Genomic DNA, 16,723 nt, shown 5'->3' on the forward strand with positions numbered 1-16,723 from the left:
ACTGGACCCTCCAATACATTATTTTTAGAGAAAACATTTGCCCCTCGGGGAAAGCAACAGTGATGGTCCTTGCTGAACGTACCTATGCATATTTATTTTTCTGCTGCTTCAAATGTGGTGCAGTTTTTATTTTCCACTTTGTTATTTTCCAAAAACATAAATCTAGGTATCCTCTGGAAAAAGAGGGTTTCCTATAGCCCTGACCAACTCCTCCACCTCTCTCTGCCTAACCAGCAAGTGAAGCAGCGTCCGTGGTTCCAAATAACATGATAAAAAGAGTACTGAAATAAATACATGTATAAATGCAGATATGTAAGGTGTCTGAAACAGGACTGAACAAGTAACTAATTATTGTACTTTTCAACATAAACATAATTATATTTGAAACTTTAACTTTTATTTAACATCATTTTTGTAAGGTGTTTCCTAAATTGAACATAAAGGAAACTATCTGAGGAGTCCCCAAGTTCTTTTATTAATATCCATATAGGAGGCCTGAAATATTTTTATCCACAGTGAAAACTCTGCTACAAATTAAAACTCTGCTACATAATCTATTTCATTTTAATAAAAGGATGGTATTGTCTACAAATGAGACCAACCAGCAGAACAGAATGAGAAATTACTTTTGGCAGTGTATTTCACTGTTACTTGTTGGCACCAGAAGAATGTTAAAACTTCCTGAACATGAATCTGCTGAACAGTTTAATTCAAAGCTGAAGAGTTCAAATCAGTTCCTTATTCTGCGAGGCAATTTAGTAATAGAGAGCAAAAAACAGCCATTGTATTAAGGAGTTTACATTCTTCCCAGACAACAAGGACAAAGAAGGCTTCTTGATATACAGTGTATAAATAGGTATCCAGATATGCAGAGGATTTCTGAGGACTTCTACATGTAAGACAGATCCTGGCTTTCCTGCCTCTTTTCCCTGCTCAGGGGCATTTCTCCCATTTCTCTACAGACTGTGCTCCCTAAGGCTCTTCTGAATTTATGTTCTTCAGGTTTGTCTATCTGGAGCTGCCAGCTGCAGCCAAGACGCCTTGCACCAGGTTTCGCTGGTGGCAGCCCGTCTTTTCTGGGGAAGGGTATGACCAGTGGGCCATTGACGACATCATCATTTTGTCAGAGAAGCAGAAGCACATCATTCCTGTTGTTAATCCCACTTTACCACAGGTAAGAGCAGGCTGTGGGCATCCCCATGAAACAGGAACCATCATATCTGTGAGTAGACTTTCCTTTTAATATAGTTTTCTCTGAAAATACTGGGTGTGTTTAAAGATGCAGCTGTAGTGTTTGCAGCTGTAGCTCTCTTTGTGTGGTACTAACCTGGTTTTATAAAACACCACTCTCCTGATCTTCATGATAGAGTACGTAATTATGTTTCTCCTCAAAAAATCAAGACAGAAATCTTGGAAATTACAATTTTTGGAAAATTACAGAAAATGTAAATTGCAACATTTGAAAATTTGTAGTTTTGGAAATTATTCTGAAGTCACACTGCAAGGTGATAGTACTTATTGTTGCTTTTCTTTTCATTTCTGACAGAACTTTTATGAAAAGCCAGCATTCGATTACCCCATGAACCAGCTGAGTGTATGGTTAATGCTGGCCAATGAAGGGATGGCCAAAAATGAAAGTTTCTGCTCTGCCACCCCTTCCGCCATGCTCTTTGGTAAATCAGATGGTGACCGGTTTGCAGTGACTCGAGACTTAACTCTGAAGCCTGGATATGTCTTACAGTTCAAGGTATTCCTTAAACATAAATCCCTGCAGAATATCAGTAAAACTGCCCTTAGTCAACATTTTCAAGATGTCACTGGGCCACAGTTCAGAACAAGGTGATAAATTATATAATTGCATAAAAAGAGGTGAAAAGCACAAGTATGAATTCATACAACGTAAAATATCACACTGCTTTCTAAAAGCATAGCCAAAACCTTGGTGCAGGAGAGCTGTTTTACCCTTCCGGAGAAGTTTTAAAGCTTGTTGTTCATCAACATGTTTCAGAAGTGGATTGAAGTGACTGTCATTTTATTCAAGTCAGTACTAGGAAATGCTAGTGCACTGTCAAGAGAAAAAGGATTTATTCCATCTGGGGCTCCATGACTACAAAAGCTCTGATGCAATTTGTGTATATTTTTTGTATTTAATACTATTTAAGGACTTATAAGCTGCTCTGTACTCCAGTGTGGGTTTTTTCTTATAATTTACATTCATTGTGTCAATGAATATAGGCTCCAATTAGCATTCTCTTCTCTAAAGGGCTTACAAAAATTTCAGTGGTCTGACAATACATCAGAATATAGGCTCCAAAGAAAGTGTATTTGCTTTGACAAGCTCTTGTTTCTGAACCCTAATCAAAATTTTATTGAGTTTATAATGAAATCCCATTGGTGAATTCTGGAGGTTGGTTGCAATGCAATTTTAATGAGCTCACCACAAATACATGGTCCTTACATAATTGGTGGATACAGACTCTGAATAATTTACAAGTGGAATTATTAAAGAGATCAGATGTTTACAGGCAGCTTTTCAAATATATTTCCCACAGTTCTATAAATAGAAAAGTTAGTTAGAAATAATGGGATTTGTAAAATAATCTCATTTCATCTAAAAGTTATGCTAATGAAATGCTATAGAAATTGAGAGGTTGCAGTGCAATTTCTGAGTAGTCCTCCTAGTTTTGTATCTTAAACTGTCTAAAAACCAAAAATACTTCAATATATAAATACCTTTTTTATCCTGTAAAAGATGCTGTTTACCTCTTGACCACTTCAGTGGTTAAGTATCCTTTCTGTTGGTTGGTTGACCAACAGCAATTCAAAAATGGCTTAGTCTAAAAAAGCAATACTTAAAAATGTTAACTACACCTTCCATCTCTGAAAGCCTCGGCAACGTAGCATAAATATACAAAGCATTAACAATATGTATCAGAGAACAGTGAGTTTTTTATAAAGTCTGTTATTTAAGACCTGAATTTATAATCCTGTCTTTTTCGGAGAGCTTTTAAACTGGCCAGCACATAAGTGTGTAAGTTCTATTTGCATGCTTTAATGTTAAACATATGGTGAAATGCTTTCCTGAGTTCATCAAATTTCCATTTTAAATAGCTGCCTGGAATAATTTTGCATTGATAAACTCAAAGACAGTAATTTGTCAAAATTATTTCATTTTACATGAATGATTTTGTTTTACATTTTACATTCTACAGCTCAAGTAGAACTTCTGCAATAAAATAATGAAAACCAATATTTCTCTGATAGCTTGAAAAATGAAGCTGAAAACTTCAAATCAGCAGTTGATTTTTGTCTTTGTTAAATTCTCATTTCACATTTTAATATGCATTTTTCTACTTCATCCAATTCTGTTTTATTCTGGGGACCCAAACAGCACCAGCAGCTCCCAGACATCATTCCTGCCAGGTCAATGATGAGGCTGTGGTCAGGGCTCATGGCCCAGAGCAGGGGACACCTGCAAATCAGGCTGATCCCCTGGGCACATTGGGTGAACTGCAGATGGGGTCGATCTCAGAGGACACAGCTCTTCCTGCTCCTCCCAGGCACGAAGGTGCAGGGGTACAGTTTGCTGTTTGTGGCCTGTAATGCACCGGGACCTTCAAAAAGTTCTTTTCACGTTTCAGTGTGCTCAACCCAGTAATTTTAATGAAGGGATAGTGGGAATTTTTAATGAGAAATGTCTTATTTATGTACAAAACAGACTCTAAGCATCAGTCACTGTTTGCCAGCAGGGTTCAGAGCAAGCGTTCAGAGTCCCAAGCCTCCCAAACCGAAGTCGCAGGTAGTTTGCAGCCAATAAATATCAATAACAGTGCAGGTTTCTTCAGACCATATCTATTGCTCTGCTTTTTTGCAGCTGAACATCGGTTGCACCAACCAGTACAGCAGCTCTGCTCCCATTCTGCTTCAGTACTCGCACGATGCTGGGCTCTTCTGGTCGCTCGTGAAGGAGGGCTGCTACCCTGCATCTCCAGGCACAAAGGGATGTGAGGGAAGCTCCCGGGAGCTGAGTGAGCCAACCATATATCACACAGGAGACTTTGAGGATTGGACAAGAATTACTATTGTTATCCCCAGGTCGCTTGCAGCCAGGTACTGTCCATTGTAAGCCACCGATGCCACTGGTACCCTTGAGTTAGCTACCTCTTCTTTGATGTTACAGGAGGAAAAAAAGTTCCAAGATGTAAATAAAAACAATCTTAAAATTTGGTAGATCTAGGAAAAATATACTGAAAGAAGCTTTCCATTTTAAAAGTGCCAGAAGAGTCCATAAAATTAAATTACAAACTAACAGAAAAGTAACCCAGAACAGTTTAATTTTATGTCAATCTCTTCATCATGGTGCTGTCTGTCTTTATGCGTATGAGTTAGGTCAGAGGCACCAGCAAGAGACTGATAAGTCTCTTGAATCAAAGAAGCCATTTCAACAGGATTAATTTTACAAACGGTCATCACTGAGCAAAGAAACCCTGCCAGGGTATTTGAGCTGCTGTGTAATGTGCTGTGTCACTGAAGGGGGCCAGGACAGCTGAAGTCAAAGGAGGGAGAGATGATGGGTGTCCTCACCTGTGAATGCGACCTCAGCATTGGGTTAACACAAGCAAAAAAACATCAGATGGTCGAAGTCACAAAAAAGCCGTAAAATCCAGAGGCTTTTCTCAGTCTTACACGGATTGGCAGAAGTTTCTCCCTCCCCTTGCTCACTTTCTTACACCATCCACAATCTGCCCTGGTCGGATTTGCTACCTGCACCAAGCACTGCCGGTGCAGCTGTGTCCCCAGCCCCTGGCTGTCCCCTGGCTGTCCCCTGGCTGTCCCCTGGTGCCTCCTGCCTCTCTGCCCCTGGCGGCCACTCCAGTGCTGCCCTGGATTTTGGCTCCATCCTCCTGCCACGGGCTTCTCATCATCCAGCCCCAGCACTGATATTGAGTGTGTGGCAAATTGTGTGGGAGGGGAGCCTTTGCTGCAAGGAGCTGAAATAGTAACATGTACCGTAACAAGTTTGTCTTTTCTTCATTAATTAGCCAATAAAAACAGGTGCCAAATTGCACAGATCTGACACCAGCTAATTTGATTTACCCAAAACAAGCAGTGCAGAATCAATAGCAGCAATCTGTTTGGCATTATGTTCAGTAATGTGATCAGGAATAAGAAGCTCATGCTAAACATTAAAAATATAAGTATTGCAAATACAATGAGGGTCTCAGCATTGTGGGTCACTTTGGAAATCATGATTCATGGGTTCTGTGGAGAGCATCCGGTGTGATCAGTTGGTACAAAGCACTAGCACAATGATCGCCTACCTGCCAAATCTCAGTGCATAGCAGAAAAAAAAAGCAATACGTTTATTACAAGGAGGATTTTATTTAATCCATTGGATTAGCAATGAGATGTTAAATTGGTTCCCTCATCTAGTGCTCCTATAAAATGATTTGACTAAAAGTTAAAGACTGAAAGTTAAAAGCCAAAGTATTTTTTCTTGAACAAATGTCCTGTGCCATGAGTCAGCCGGAGTAACTTAGTGTAGACTCACCGAAGTCCCCAGAGCAGTTTCAGTTATACAAGCTGAGGATTAGATCACTGTTTTCCAGGAATTTCATGTTATCATCCAAGAACAAAAATTTTGTATTTCTGTTTACATGTCCTGTCGGACTCATTATTTGTCATTATTTTTGTAAAGTGGATGATTTTTCTTGTATCCAAATTACTTGAAAGCTTTCTGCTCAGAATTAGATGATCCTGTAATAAAGTCTGCATCACTGCCACTACTGAGTTATTTTCATAAGAAATGGAGTTCTGGGATTTCAAAATGTAATCAGTAGTTCGAGTTGAACTGAGGAGTGAAAGGCATCTTCAGAGGCACATCTAATCATTCACTCTTGTTCACAAGACCATCTATCTGTTCTTTGCATCACACTGGTGGATATGTCCCAGAGAAGCCAAAATACATTAAAAAAAAAAAAAAATAATAATAGAAAAAATATCCGTATGTGAAGATGCACAAAATGTAGGATGTCAGAAATACTTTCTAGGCATCTATTTGCATCTTATTTGCAAAAGGCTAATTTAGCAAAACCTCCTTTCAAACAAAGAGCACATAAAATACGCAGTGGGTATTGAAGCTGGGAATAGTAATATTGTGCCTTTTGCTGTTTTTTCTCTACAGTAAGACTCGATTCCGTTGGATCCAGGAGAGCAGCTCCCACAAGAGCGTGCCTCCCTTCGGCTTAGATGGCGTTTACATTTCTGAGCCTTGCCCCAACTACTGCAGCGGTCATGGGGACTGCGTCTCGGGGGTCTGCTTCTGCGACCTGGGCTACACAGGTAAGACCTTTTTGGGTGAGATTACAGCAAGCACTGGCCGAGTTAAAGCTGTAAATCTAGCATCTTGATTTTCCTCTCCAGTATTCTGGAAAAATATATGATGACATAAATTTTATGGGCCACCAGCAAGAATCTTTTCATTTTGTTAAATAAAATTCAGCACAGGCCAAACAGAGCAGCTGAAGGCAGCGGACAACAGTGATATTTCTGGCAACCACAATCTTTGAACACCACCATCTGTAGGAATGGGGAAGGAACGAGTGATAAAAAAGAAAACAAAACAAAATATTATAAGCTAAAAAGTCTGTTTAAAAGCCTTTGGATCATCTTCAACAGAATTGCTGCTGGTTTTGAGTCCCCTGGCCATCAGATGGCATGGGACCAGGGGGGAACATATGTTCTAACAAGCCATTCTGTGGAAAATTCTGCTCACTTGTGGTTTCAGGGGCTTTTATGCTGAAACACACACACATACACACACACACACAAAAAGAATAACTGTGATTGACACAACCAGTTGCACATTGCACTCTTTTCAACCCTCTGTACCAACAAAGCAATAAGCTAACATCATTTCTACTATTTGTTTAAAACAAAATAAAAGGATACTATTTTTCTGTTTATATAAAATGCCTTATCAACACAAAGTGTGGCTGTTTTTCATCTAGTGAAATAAGCCATCTTGGGGTTTAGAGGAAGAAGGATTATTCTGCCTACAAAATTTATAAAGAGGACACAAAAAGGTACATCCTGTCATCAGGGCATTTTTTTAGAAAAGCTTGGTACTTTCTCATATGTGGATGCAACAGAACTGTCTGCCAGTGTACTGTATCTGACCTTTATTGCTTCAGCAGTTTCATCAAAATATCTCCTATATTTTTTTCTTTCTTGAAGCATCACATGGAACCTGTGTGTCTAATGTGCCTAATCACAGTGAGATGTTCGACAGGTTTGAGAGGAAGCTAAGCCCTCTCTGGTACAAGATAACAGGAGGTCAGGTTGGGACAGGCTGTGGTGTGCTCAGCGACGGAAAATCTCTGTACTTCAATGGACCTGGCAAAAGGGAGGCGAGGACTGTTCCCCTGGATACCACAAATATCAGGTCGATCCTCAGTTCTGCTTCTCACATTTGTCTGTGTATTCATGTTGTCTCCGCTCCGCTATTACAAGTGTAGATGTGAGTAGGTGTGAAATGTTCTTCTGGTAATCAAAACTTGTATAAGAAATCTTAAAGCCAGAGAAATCACTCTTTTGTTCATTCTGGTGTACTACATCATTTTCTTGAGATGGAAAACTTGGGTTAGAAATGAAATGGAATAACAGTATAGTGAATGCTAACTGTTTATCTTTCTGAGGAGATGGTTTGCATTGTATTCTAAATGGACAGGCAGAAGATGTGGTCTTGAGACTGCACAAAACCTAGGAGTCTGCCTGTAGCTAGACAGAAAAACTCCCTTTCCGCTGTCTGCATTGAACTGCAGGCACACCACTGGTGTAGCAATGAGCTCTTGTTTACTTGCCAGATGTTCTGAATTAGTCCGTTTGCCAGAAGTGCAAAAAAAATGGAATGTGAATTGTTTCTGAATAGTCAAAGGTTAACAAGCCTTCACCTCTCTCCTTGTTACCACCAAATCCTGCTCTGCTGGTAGCAATTACCCTTTATCTCTCAAATTGTCTAATTGATTAATGCAATTAGGATAAACAAAGGGCTGTTAATTCTAACTGTCATTTAGCCTGGAGTTTGCTGCTGCTTTGTCCAGTCTCACGAGGGATAATGCACCTGAAAACTTACCCACCCTACAGTTATATCAATTAGCTTCATAAAAAGTATTTCTCATGACAATTTCTCATCCAAAAGTAAGTAATGCTGTGATTTGCTGGCTTATTTAATTTGTGTGATCATTTGGCAAAGATTGGCCACCAGTTACTGCTGCCACCCTCCAGCTCAGACACACGGTGCTCCTTGGGGCAGTACAGGTGCTGTGGTTTTGGGGACACCCTTATCTGCTCCCCAGCATAGCACCAGCTGCCTTTCCTCTGTCCCCTGCGTGTCTGGCGAACACGGGAATTATTTACATAATTATGTGTATTGCTTAATAATTAATTAATTGTTTGACAAATACATTTTGGACAAGTACATGTTCGCATTGGAACTCTGAGAAGATCTTAGCACTTCTCTTCTGTTCCACCGTCTTTTTAAATTTCATGTCTTTAATTCTGTGAAGCATAATACTGGGAGTAGCCACATCATCAAGAAGTCTATGTTCAAATGTATTTTTTGAGTTACTCCTTCTTTCCCTGAGAAATCTTTTTTTATAAAAGAAAGGAATTTTCTTTAGCTTTAAGATTACTTTGAAACCATTTTTAATGCCAGATATTCATATTTATAGCTTTCCATTTTTACAGTGTTTGAACCACTTCAAAAGCCAAAAGAAGTTTGAAAATACTGAGCAATGTTCTTTCTTGATTTCTCTAAATCTACCACTATTTCTGTTTTGCCTGAGAACATGGTTATTTGATGACTCAAAAACTGTCCCAAGAATGTAAACGGCCAGAGGGACACCTGATAAGAGCAACTAAGATCCCTCTTCTGAACATATGCTCACCAATTGAGCTGCTCTTCTGCTGAGACTGATCGTTCTGTCAAAATAAACAGGCATTGAATTTTTTTATAAGCATCCCAGTGAGAAGCTTAACTTCCTTGAACAAGACAAGTTTGACACCATATCCTTGGGCTGTTTGCTAGACAGAACAAAAGCAGCGGTCATCTCAAACACAAGTGGGACTTGTATCGATTTTTCAGTTCCTTCAGCCACACCTGTGCTCAGGGGTAGGATCCATGTCATGTAGCTGGACTAGAACATGGACTCATTGGATGACAGCAGATACCCCAGGCTGCTTTTATGCTCAAACAAAATAAATTGCTACTTCAAAAGGACAATGCAACTCATCCTAAAATAGCGATAGTTAAAGCCAGTGGTATGTTTTCTGGAAGCAGGTATTTTTGCCACTAGTTATAAGGGAATGTGGGTTGATCATGTAAGATTTAAACATTCACTTTTTGAACATCTTGCTTAGAACAGGTGCATCACACTTAGATGTTTGAGACCATTGGTAACACTAACTGGGTCATTTTTTCCTAGAAGAAAATGCAGATGAAGTTTGTGAGAATGTGAAGGTTTAACTATAAGACCCATGCCATAAAAAGATAATTCCTTCAACTATAATTTTTTTCTGATATTGGAGCTAAAATTAATGTCACTTGAAAGAGGCGATTAGAGGGAAGCACTTTTTCCCATTTTGATATTACTTTTTGCATTCAGTAGTGCTTTCCATAGGATTTAGTTATCTTATTAGGGGTCATCTTAGCCCCTGCACAGTTATCTTTTATTTGTGGGGGGGGTTTTTTGGTTGGAGTGTTTTGGTTACCGAGTAAACAGCAGGAAAATATGCCTTGAAAGACATACCATTAGATACGTGGATTGAGAGTGTGAATAGGAAGGCTGACACTCCTGCAGTAGATTTTTAAGCTTCTTATTTTTCAGGTTAATAGTGTTTTCCAAGACCTTTTAAGATCTTGTTTCATTAAATCAGGCATGGAAGAGAAAAAAATTGAAAACTATTGCAAGACATTAAAGTTTTATTTTCATTCTGAATTCCCGCAGATCTACCCAAGCTTATTCCCTATCATCTCGCTTCAGTTACAGCTTTTTGAATGTGAAGTGTAAATTTTATGTAAGGGATGTGAAGGATTTTTGTTCTTTTTTGTAAGAAGGACAGAGACCCTTTCCCCCTCACCCTTCTTTTCCCAGAGGAGTGGAGTCCATGGGGGCTCGGTGCTCCTGGCTCGCTCTGCTCCAGAGGGGTTGAGATTTGCCAGCCTGAGGTGCACGGTGTTCCTCAGGGAAACAGCCCAACCGGGCACCGCTGAGCTCAGGTTTCATGCTAAGAGCATTTAAAACTAAAGCTTGTTCCCTGAAGACCATGATTGCAAACCAGCACTCTACGTTTAGCATGTATATTAAGTTCTATCATAATTTTAGCTTTGTTTGCCCTATTGTCTCACTACTCCTTTATATAATGGACTACACTTTTTTTCACACACATTAGCAGAATGTCCCGTAGCACTGAGAGAGTTGTAACTGTCAAAATTCGTTTCACCCAGACCATTTTTTGCCCTACGCTTCAGAAACCCCCTGGAGTCTCTCCATCCCTTCCCTTTTGCATGGCCCAGTGCTCCAAAGGCACAATTTCACCAGCAATATTTCCATCCTGACACAGTCTCCCACAACATCCTCACAGCTAAGTTGAGGAGGTGTGGTCTAGACAATGTGTGGTCTAGTGAGGTGGGTTGCAAACTGGCTTAAGGAGAGAAGACAGAGAGTGGTAGTCAATGGTGCGGAGTCTAGTTGGAGGCCAGTATCTAGTGGAGTGCCTCAGGGGTCAGTACTGAGGACAATGTTATTCAATATATTCATTAACGATTTGGACGAGGGAATAGAGTGTACTATCAGCAAGTTTGCTGATGACACTAAGCTGGGAGGTGTGGCTGACACGCCAGAAGGCTGTGCTGCCATCCAGCGGGACCTGGACAGGCTGGAGAGTTGGGCGGGGAATAACCTGATGAAATTTAACAAGGGCAAGTGTAGAGTCCTGCATCTGGGCAGGAACAACCCCAGGTTCCAGTATAGGTTGGGAAATTACATATTAGAGAGCAGTGTAGGGGAAAGGGACCTGGGGGTCACAGTATCACAGTATGTTTGGGATTGGAAGGGACCTCAAAAGATCATCTAGTCCAATCCCCCTGCTGGAGCAGGAACACCTAGGTGAGGTCGCACAGGAACATGTCCAGGCGGGTTTTGAATGTTTCCAGAGAAGGAGACTCCACAACCTCCCTGGGCAGCCTGTTCCAGTGTCTGTCACCCTCACTGAGAAGAAGTTTTTTCTCAAATTTAAGTGGTGGACAACAGGATGACCATGAGACAGCACTGTGCCCTTGTGGCCAGGAAGGCCAATGGCATCCTTGGGTGTATTACAAGGGGAGTGGTTAGTAGATCGAGAGAGGTCCTCCTTCCCCTCTACTCTGTCCTGGTGAGACCACATCTGGAATATTGTGTCCAGTCCAGTTCTGGGCCCCTCGGTTCAAGAAGGACAGTGAACTGCTGGAGAGAGTCCAGCGTAGGGCAACGAAGATGATTAAGGGAGTGGAGCATCTCCCTTATGAAGAAAGGCTGAGGGAGCTGGGTCTCTTTAGTCTGGAGAAGAGAAGACTGAGGGGTGACCTTATTAATGTTTATAAATATATAAAGGGTGAGTGCCATGAGGATGGAGCCAGGCTCTTCTCGGTGGCAAACAATGGTAGGACAAGGGGTAATGGGATCAAGCTGGAATACAAGAGGTTCCACTTAAATTTGAGAAGAAGCTTCTTCTCAGTAAGGGTGACAGAGCACTGGAACAGGCTGCCCAGGGAGGTTGTGGAGTCTCCTTCTCTGGAAACATTCAAAACCCGCCTGGACATGTTCCTGTGCGACCTCACCTAGGTGTTCCTGCTCCAGCAGGGGGATTGGACTAGATGATCTTTTGAGGTCCCTTCCAATCCCAAACATACTGTGATACTGTGATCCTCCTGACTGACAATACGATACTTGGATGCATTTTGGTTAGTGATGAGCTACTGCCTCCCATTTTGATGGTCTATCCCTTATGACACTCTTCACTATCTGTTCAGCGAGAGCATTTGCACACAGTGCCTACCTGGCAGCCAGATAAAAATCACAGAGTATATTTATTTTTTCCAAGCAGTGACATCTGGCTTGTTAGCTGACTTGGCTCCTGTCTGCGTTACAGACTCTGTTTCTAATGACTGTGCAACCATCCCAGAGAGCTGTGCTGGGTCAAGAGTTTGCAGATCAGATGGGCAGATTCACCCTTCTGCAGAAAGGGTGTTTTTTTGTCTTTTGTTTCTGCTTTTTACTGATCTTTACATTTGGCAGACATAAAAGAGTGTCGCATCATAGAACTGTAAATCTTTTCACCTTTGAGACCACTGTCTAGTGTTTTATTGCCTGAATACTGGCAACAGAGCTGCAGCAAACAATAAGACCTACCTGGCTAAATAACATAATACTGTCAGCCTGTCTGTTCTTGAGCTATCTATGGGGTTGTATTATGAATAAGACTGATGAGTATGTTCTGGCTTGTCCTAGTCCCTAGAGGTATATAAAACATCTCAAGTAGTAGATACCAATTTCTTTAACAGAATCAGGGTACAGCTGGTTTTCGAATTGGAAGAGGATCATGATATTGTGTATGGTGCAGTGTATGAGGGGAAATTGGAGTCCTATCTGCATCATACTGGCTCTGGCTTGCTTGTGATCTTACTGATGTCACTACAAATTAGGACCAAATCCCCTAAAGTGAAAAGAGTTATCCTGGTGGGGAATTATTTGGGTGACAAATCAAGCCTTGTCTCTTCACACAGAGACACAAATTCACCTTGAAACTTAGTATTTAAAATAAAGAGGTTATCTACAAGCAGCAGAATTAATGAATCCTGGTTTCCTTTAATTTTGTATTCTCTTTTTTTCCTCAAAAACCTCTGCTTGTCAATGACCTCATCCCTCCCTATGTGCTTCATAAGGACACTTCCAGCACAAGGGACAAGGAGTTGCTTCCGAAAAACATCACGTAAGCACGTACTCCAATAGTCATAACGTAACAGGCAGGCATCAAAAACTGGCTAGGAAACAAGGAGGAGAACAGCATCACCAGCATTCAGCACACAAAAGCTCAGTGTGGGGACAAGTCCAGGTTCCCTGCTCGGTTCAGGCGGTGTTTTGGGTATGCAATGCAGACAACCTGTGAAGAAGGCGTAGGTGAGGGGGCAGTGGCATTATCATTATCTCAATGCTCTTTACATTGGTTGTGACCAGGTAAGAGTCAGATAAATGTCAGAGACATGCATTCGAATTTGGTAAGTGAGCTGCAGGACATTAATTAAAACAAATTGCTGTTACATATCACAATAGTACATATCTAAGAGGAAATGTAAACTACTGATATCACAACTTAAAATATCAGTTCAGCGAGGGCATTAGAACATCACTGTAGATTGGGAAAAACATTTACCATATTTTGGAACAAAAGGATGGGATGACTATTAATTCAAATATAGCTAGATAGGCATGTTCCAGGCTTAGCCAAAGTTCTGTCAATAAAACCAGTGGCATTGTCTCAAAGGGATGTTGCAGCTTTAGAATGTTTGCAGAAAAAGCTTATGGGAAAAATCAAGGACATGGGAAAGCTTTCATGCGGAGCAACAGATGAAAAGACTGCCATGGTTTACCACAGAAAGGAGGAGGAGAAGGTAGGGAAGTGATAAAAGCACTGACTACACTGAAGGTTGCAAGAAAGGTAGATCAAGAACATTTTTTTCCCCATCTCATTACATGAGAACAAGGGGATGTTCGATGAAATCAAAATGTATAGGTTCAAAATCAAAGGGCCTAATTCACAAAATGTCTCATGAAATCTTTTCACTGAAAATTGTTTACATCAAGAATCTAAGGACCAAAAATGGATTGGTGGTTTAGGAAGGATAGAATAATTTTACTAAAACTATAATATTGTATTTTAAAGCTTAAACCAATTTTCAGGTAAAAGAGGTCAAGGTAGGATCTGACATAAGGAACATATTTGCATGCTTTGGAGTTTTTGCGTATTTGTGTAAAATAAAGAACTGCTAAAATCTGCTACTCAGTCCAGCAAACATTTATGAGACACAAGATCAATAAACCACATCACTTTCTTCTGTCTTGGGTCCTCCATGATGTCTTATGGCAATGCTTGATTTCACTGGGAACATTACCTGATCAATAAGCCTGGAATAATGACCTAACTAAAAATGCCACATCAGTTAAGAAAGGTGAATTATCCTGACTGATCTTGTGCTATCAGATGATAATTACACTTCTCTTCTACCCTGATTTTTTTGAACAGGCTAGTTCAATTTTATGTACAAATTGGAAGCAAGGCAATTGGTAACTCCTGCAACAGACCAAGAGCCAGGAATGAAGGTAAAGCCTCTCTTCCTTATAATAAGCTTTTTGTATTTTGGGTCTTACACAATGTTTTTGCCTTTTATTGCCTTAACAAAATCAAAAATATTGTTTTATTTTTAATATAAATAGATTACCTCTTCAGTTTCTGTAAACATTGCAGAAAACTATTTACTTTTGTTCTGCCTTTGTATTCAAACTTATCTCCACCAAACCTAATAGTGATTCATCAGCAAGAGTAACTTTGTTGGAGCTGTGATGGTTTAAGACTGTTTACAAGAGGTGTAATATCTTTTCTTGTGGAAAAAAGGTAAATTTATAAGTACACAGGATTTTCTCCAGATCTGAAACAAAAGAAATAAAATTCGTGTTCAGGCTAAAGTGGGCAATTTCCATTTCTGATGTGGAGAAGAGTTGTGTGCCTGAAAACTTGTTCAGCTTCTCAACTGCACCAGTGGATCTAATAGAAGTTTGCCTTCCAACCCAATCTCATGCATGATTTACTTGGAATGCAAAATCAAAAAGCTACAGCTGTAAATATATTTAGAATAAAGAAATTCTTCTCTCCCAGCTGTGTTCCCTTTTATTTTGCTCACATGCTTTAGAGTTTTGGGGGTAGGGTCTGGTATTTGCATTTGAGAAGGACCAGCAGAGTTTCGGAAGCAGATTTCCCATGTAAAGTTGCCTAGTTGTATGAAGACAGATCACTGACTTCTGGTAGATGAGCAAACCTCATTTACCTCTCAGCATAAATAATTTACCATCAGAGGACTGTTTCCTGATGCATGGCACTTACATTGACACTGACTCAGAACTGTCACCTTTCAGCATAGGCTGAAACCTCAGGGCTTGATTCTCATTTGGACCAGTAAGACACAAGGAAATTCATTTTCTTTTAATTTACTCCAGTATAAAAGAGTTTTAAGAGAAGAAATATACATTAGTGTTTCTTTCTTGTATTATTCCCTGTGATGAGCTCTTAAGTTACTTCATAATTCTGCTATGTCCTAGTATTTGCTATACTTTGTGTAAGATCTGAAGACTATTTAAGATCATCTAAATGTTATGATTCTGTGAGCTTGTGCAAGCAGCATGAGCAGTGTGAACTATCCATATTGGGAGCACAACTATCAGAATTACAACTTAGTATCCCACATAAACTGCAAGGATACCCAATATGAAATAAACACTGACTATATTAAGAAAATCACATTTTTCCTAAAGTTTCAATGGTACAATCTCTAGTTTCGCTGAGGTTGTATTGATAAAAGATTTGATCCTTTGAGTTTGGTGAAGAGAAGCAAGATAACATGTGGTATCTGGTGAGTCCATGTCACCTTTGCAGAAAGACTTTGTCCACAAAATGTTCCTGGAGCAGGAGATGCTAATAGGGTAAGTGAGACACCAAAAGTGCCGTGCACTGGACGGGGTTGGCAGCTCCCGAGTACAGGCTGAAGAGTTGCCCTCCTTTGCTCTGTACAGTCAGACTAACTGCCTTCCTTAATTCTAAACACAGGGCTTGTCGTTCAATACACAAATGATAATGGGATCACCTGGCATTTGCTGCGAGAACTGGACTTCATGTCGTACCTGGAACCACAGGTTGTTTCCATAGACTTACCTCGGGAGGCCAAAACGCCCGCCACTGCTTTCCGCTGGTGGCAGCCACAACACGGTAAGGAACGCCATCCTAAAAATTCATTAAGCAGATTTACACAACCTGCATGACAATGCTTCTCAGTATGGAGATGTTCTGCAGAAACCTCAGCTTACCAAAAGTACAGCAAGGTGAAGAGTGTGGGTGCTGTAGGTTTCCCCAGTCACGCTGCAGTCCTGATTTTCTTTTATAGCACCAAGCAAAATAGTGGGCTTAGGAGTAAAATTGTTTAAGAGCTAAATTTGAACCAAAGATGCTGAGAGATAACAGAGGGGATGAGAAAAGAATATTACACAGAAAAGTCTAAATAAGATCAGCGGATTTACCTGAATATAGAGTGACCTGAGATGCAAAATGGCTTACACATTTTATCTCACTTCTTCTCTGTTTTGGAAGAGGAGGCATAACTTGGCTCAGAATCTGCCTACCTGGTGGATCCCATCTCACTATTTTAATATCTCCAAACTTCAAAACAGGACCCCCATCCCCTGCTATTTCTGGTGTCCCGGCACCCTGCTCCCCTGCTTTCTGCTTCACCTCCAAAGCCTGCTCAGCCACATCCCACATCCTCAGCTGAAAGTAAAACCCTGGTGCTGACTGATACCTACAGGCACTATAAGAGCTCCCACCTTGCACAGGAACACGTTACCACTATTAAAAGTGTCTT

The 16,723-nt window shown here is 40.5% G+C and overlaps 1 protein-coding gene across 2 annotated transcripts in view; it reads left to right on the top strand.

Annotated features, from left to right (window-relative positions):
* The window catches only part of RELN (reelin), a 289,062-nt gene that overhangs the window by 217,822 nt on the left and 54,517 nt on the right, over positions 1-16,723 (top strand). For both annotated transcript variants that reach the window (XM_065049108.1, XM_065049107.1), the window contains exons 26-32: positions 1,003-1,174; positions 1,547-1,747; positions 3,875-4,110; positions 6,185-6,342; positions 7,237-7,444; positions 14,341-14,417; positions 15,916-16,074. In XM_065049108.1, coding sequence (XP_064905180.1) covers positions 1,003-1,174; positions 1,547-1,747; positions 3,875-4,110; positions 6,185-6,342; positions 7,237-7,444; positions 14,341-14,417; positions 15,916-16,074 — 1,211 coding nt within the window. The remainder of the gene's footprint in view (positions 1-1,002; positions 1,175-1,546; positions 1,748-3,874; positions 4,111-6,184; positions 6,343-7,236; positions 7,445-14,340; positions 14,418-15,915; positions 16,075-16,723) is intronic.

This window comes from Columba livia, chromosome 1, assembly GCF_036013475.1.
Source record: "Columba livia isolate bColLiv1 breed racing homer chromosome 1, bColLiv1.pat.W.v2, whole genome shotgun sequence".
Taxonomy (NCBI): Eukaryota; Metazoa; Chordata; class Aves; order Columbiformes; family Columbidae; genus Columba; species Columba livia.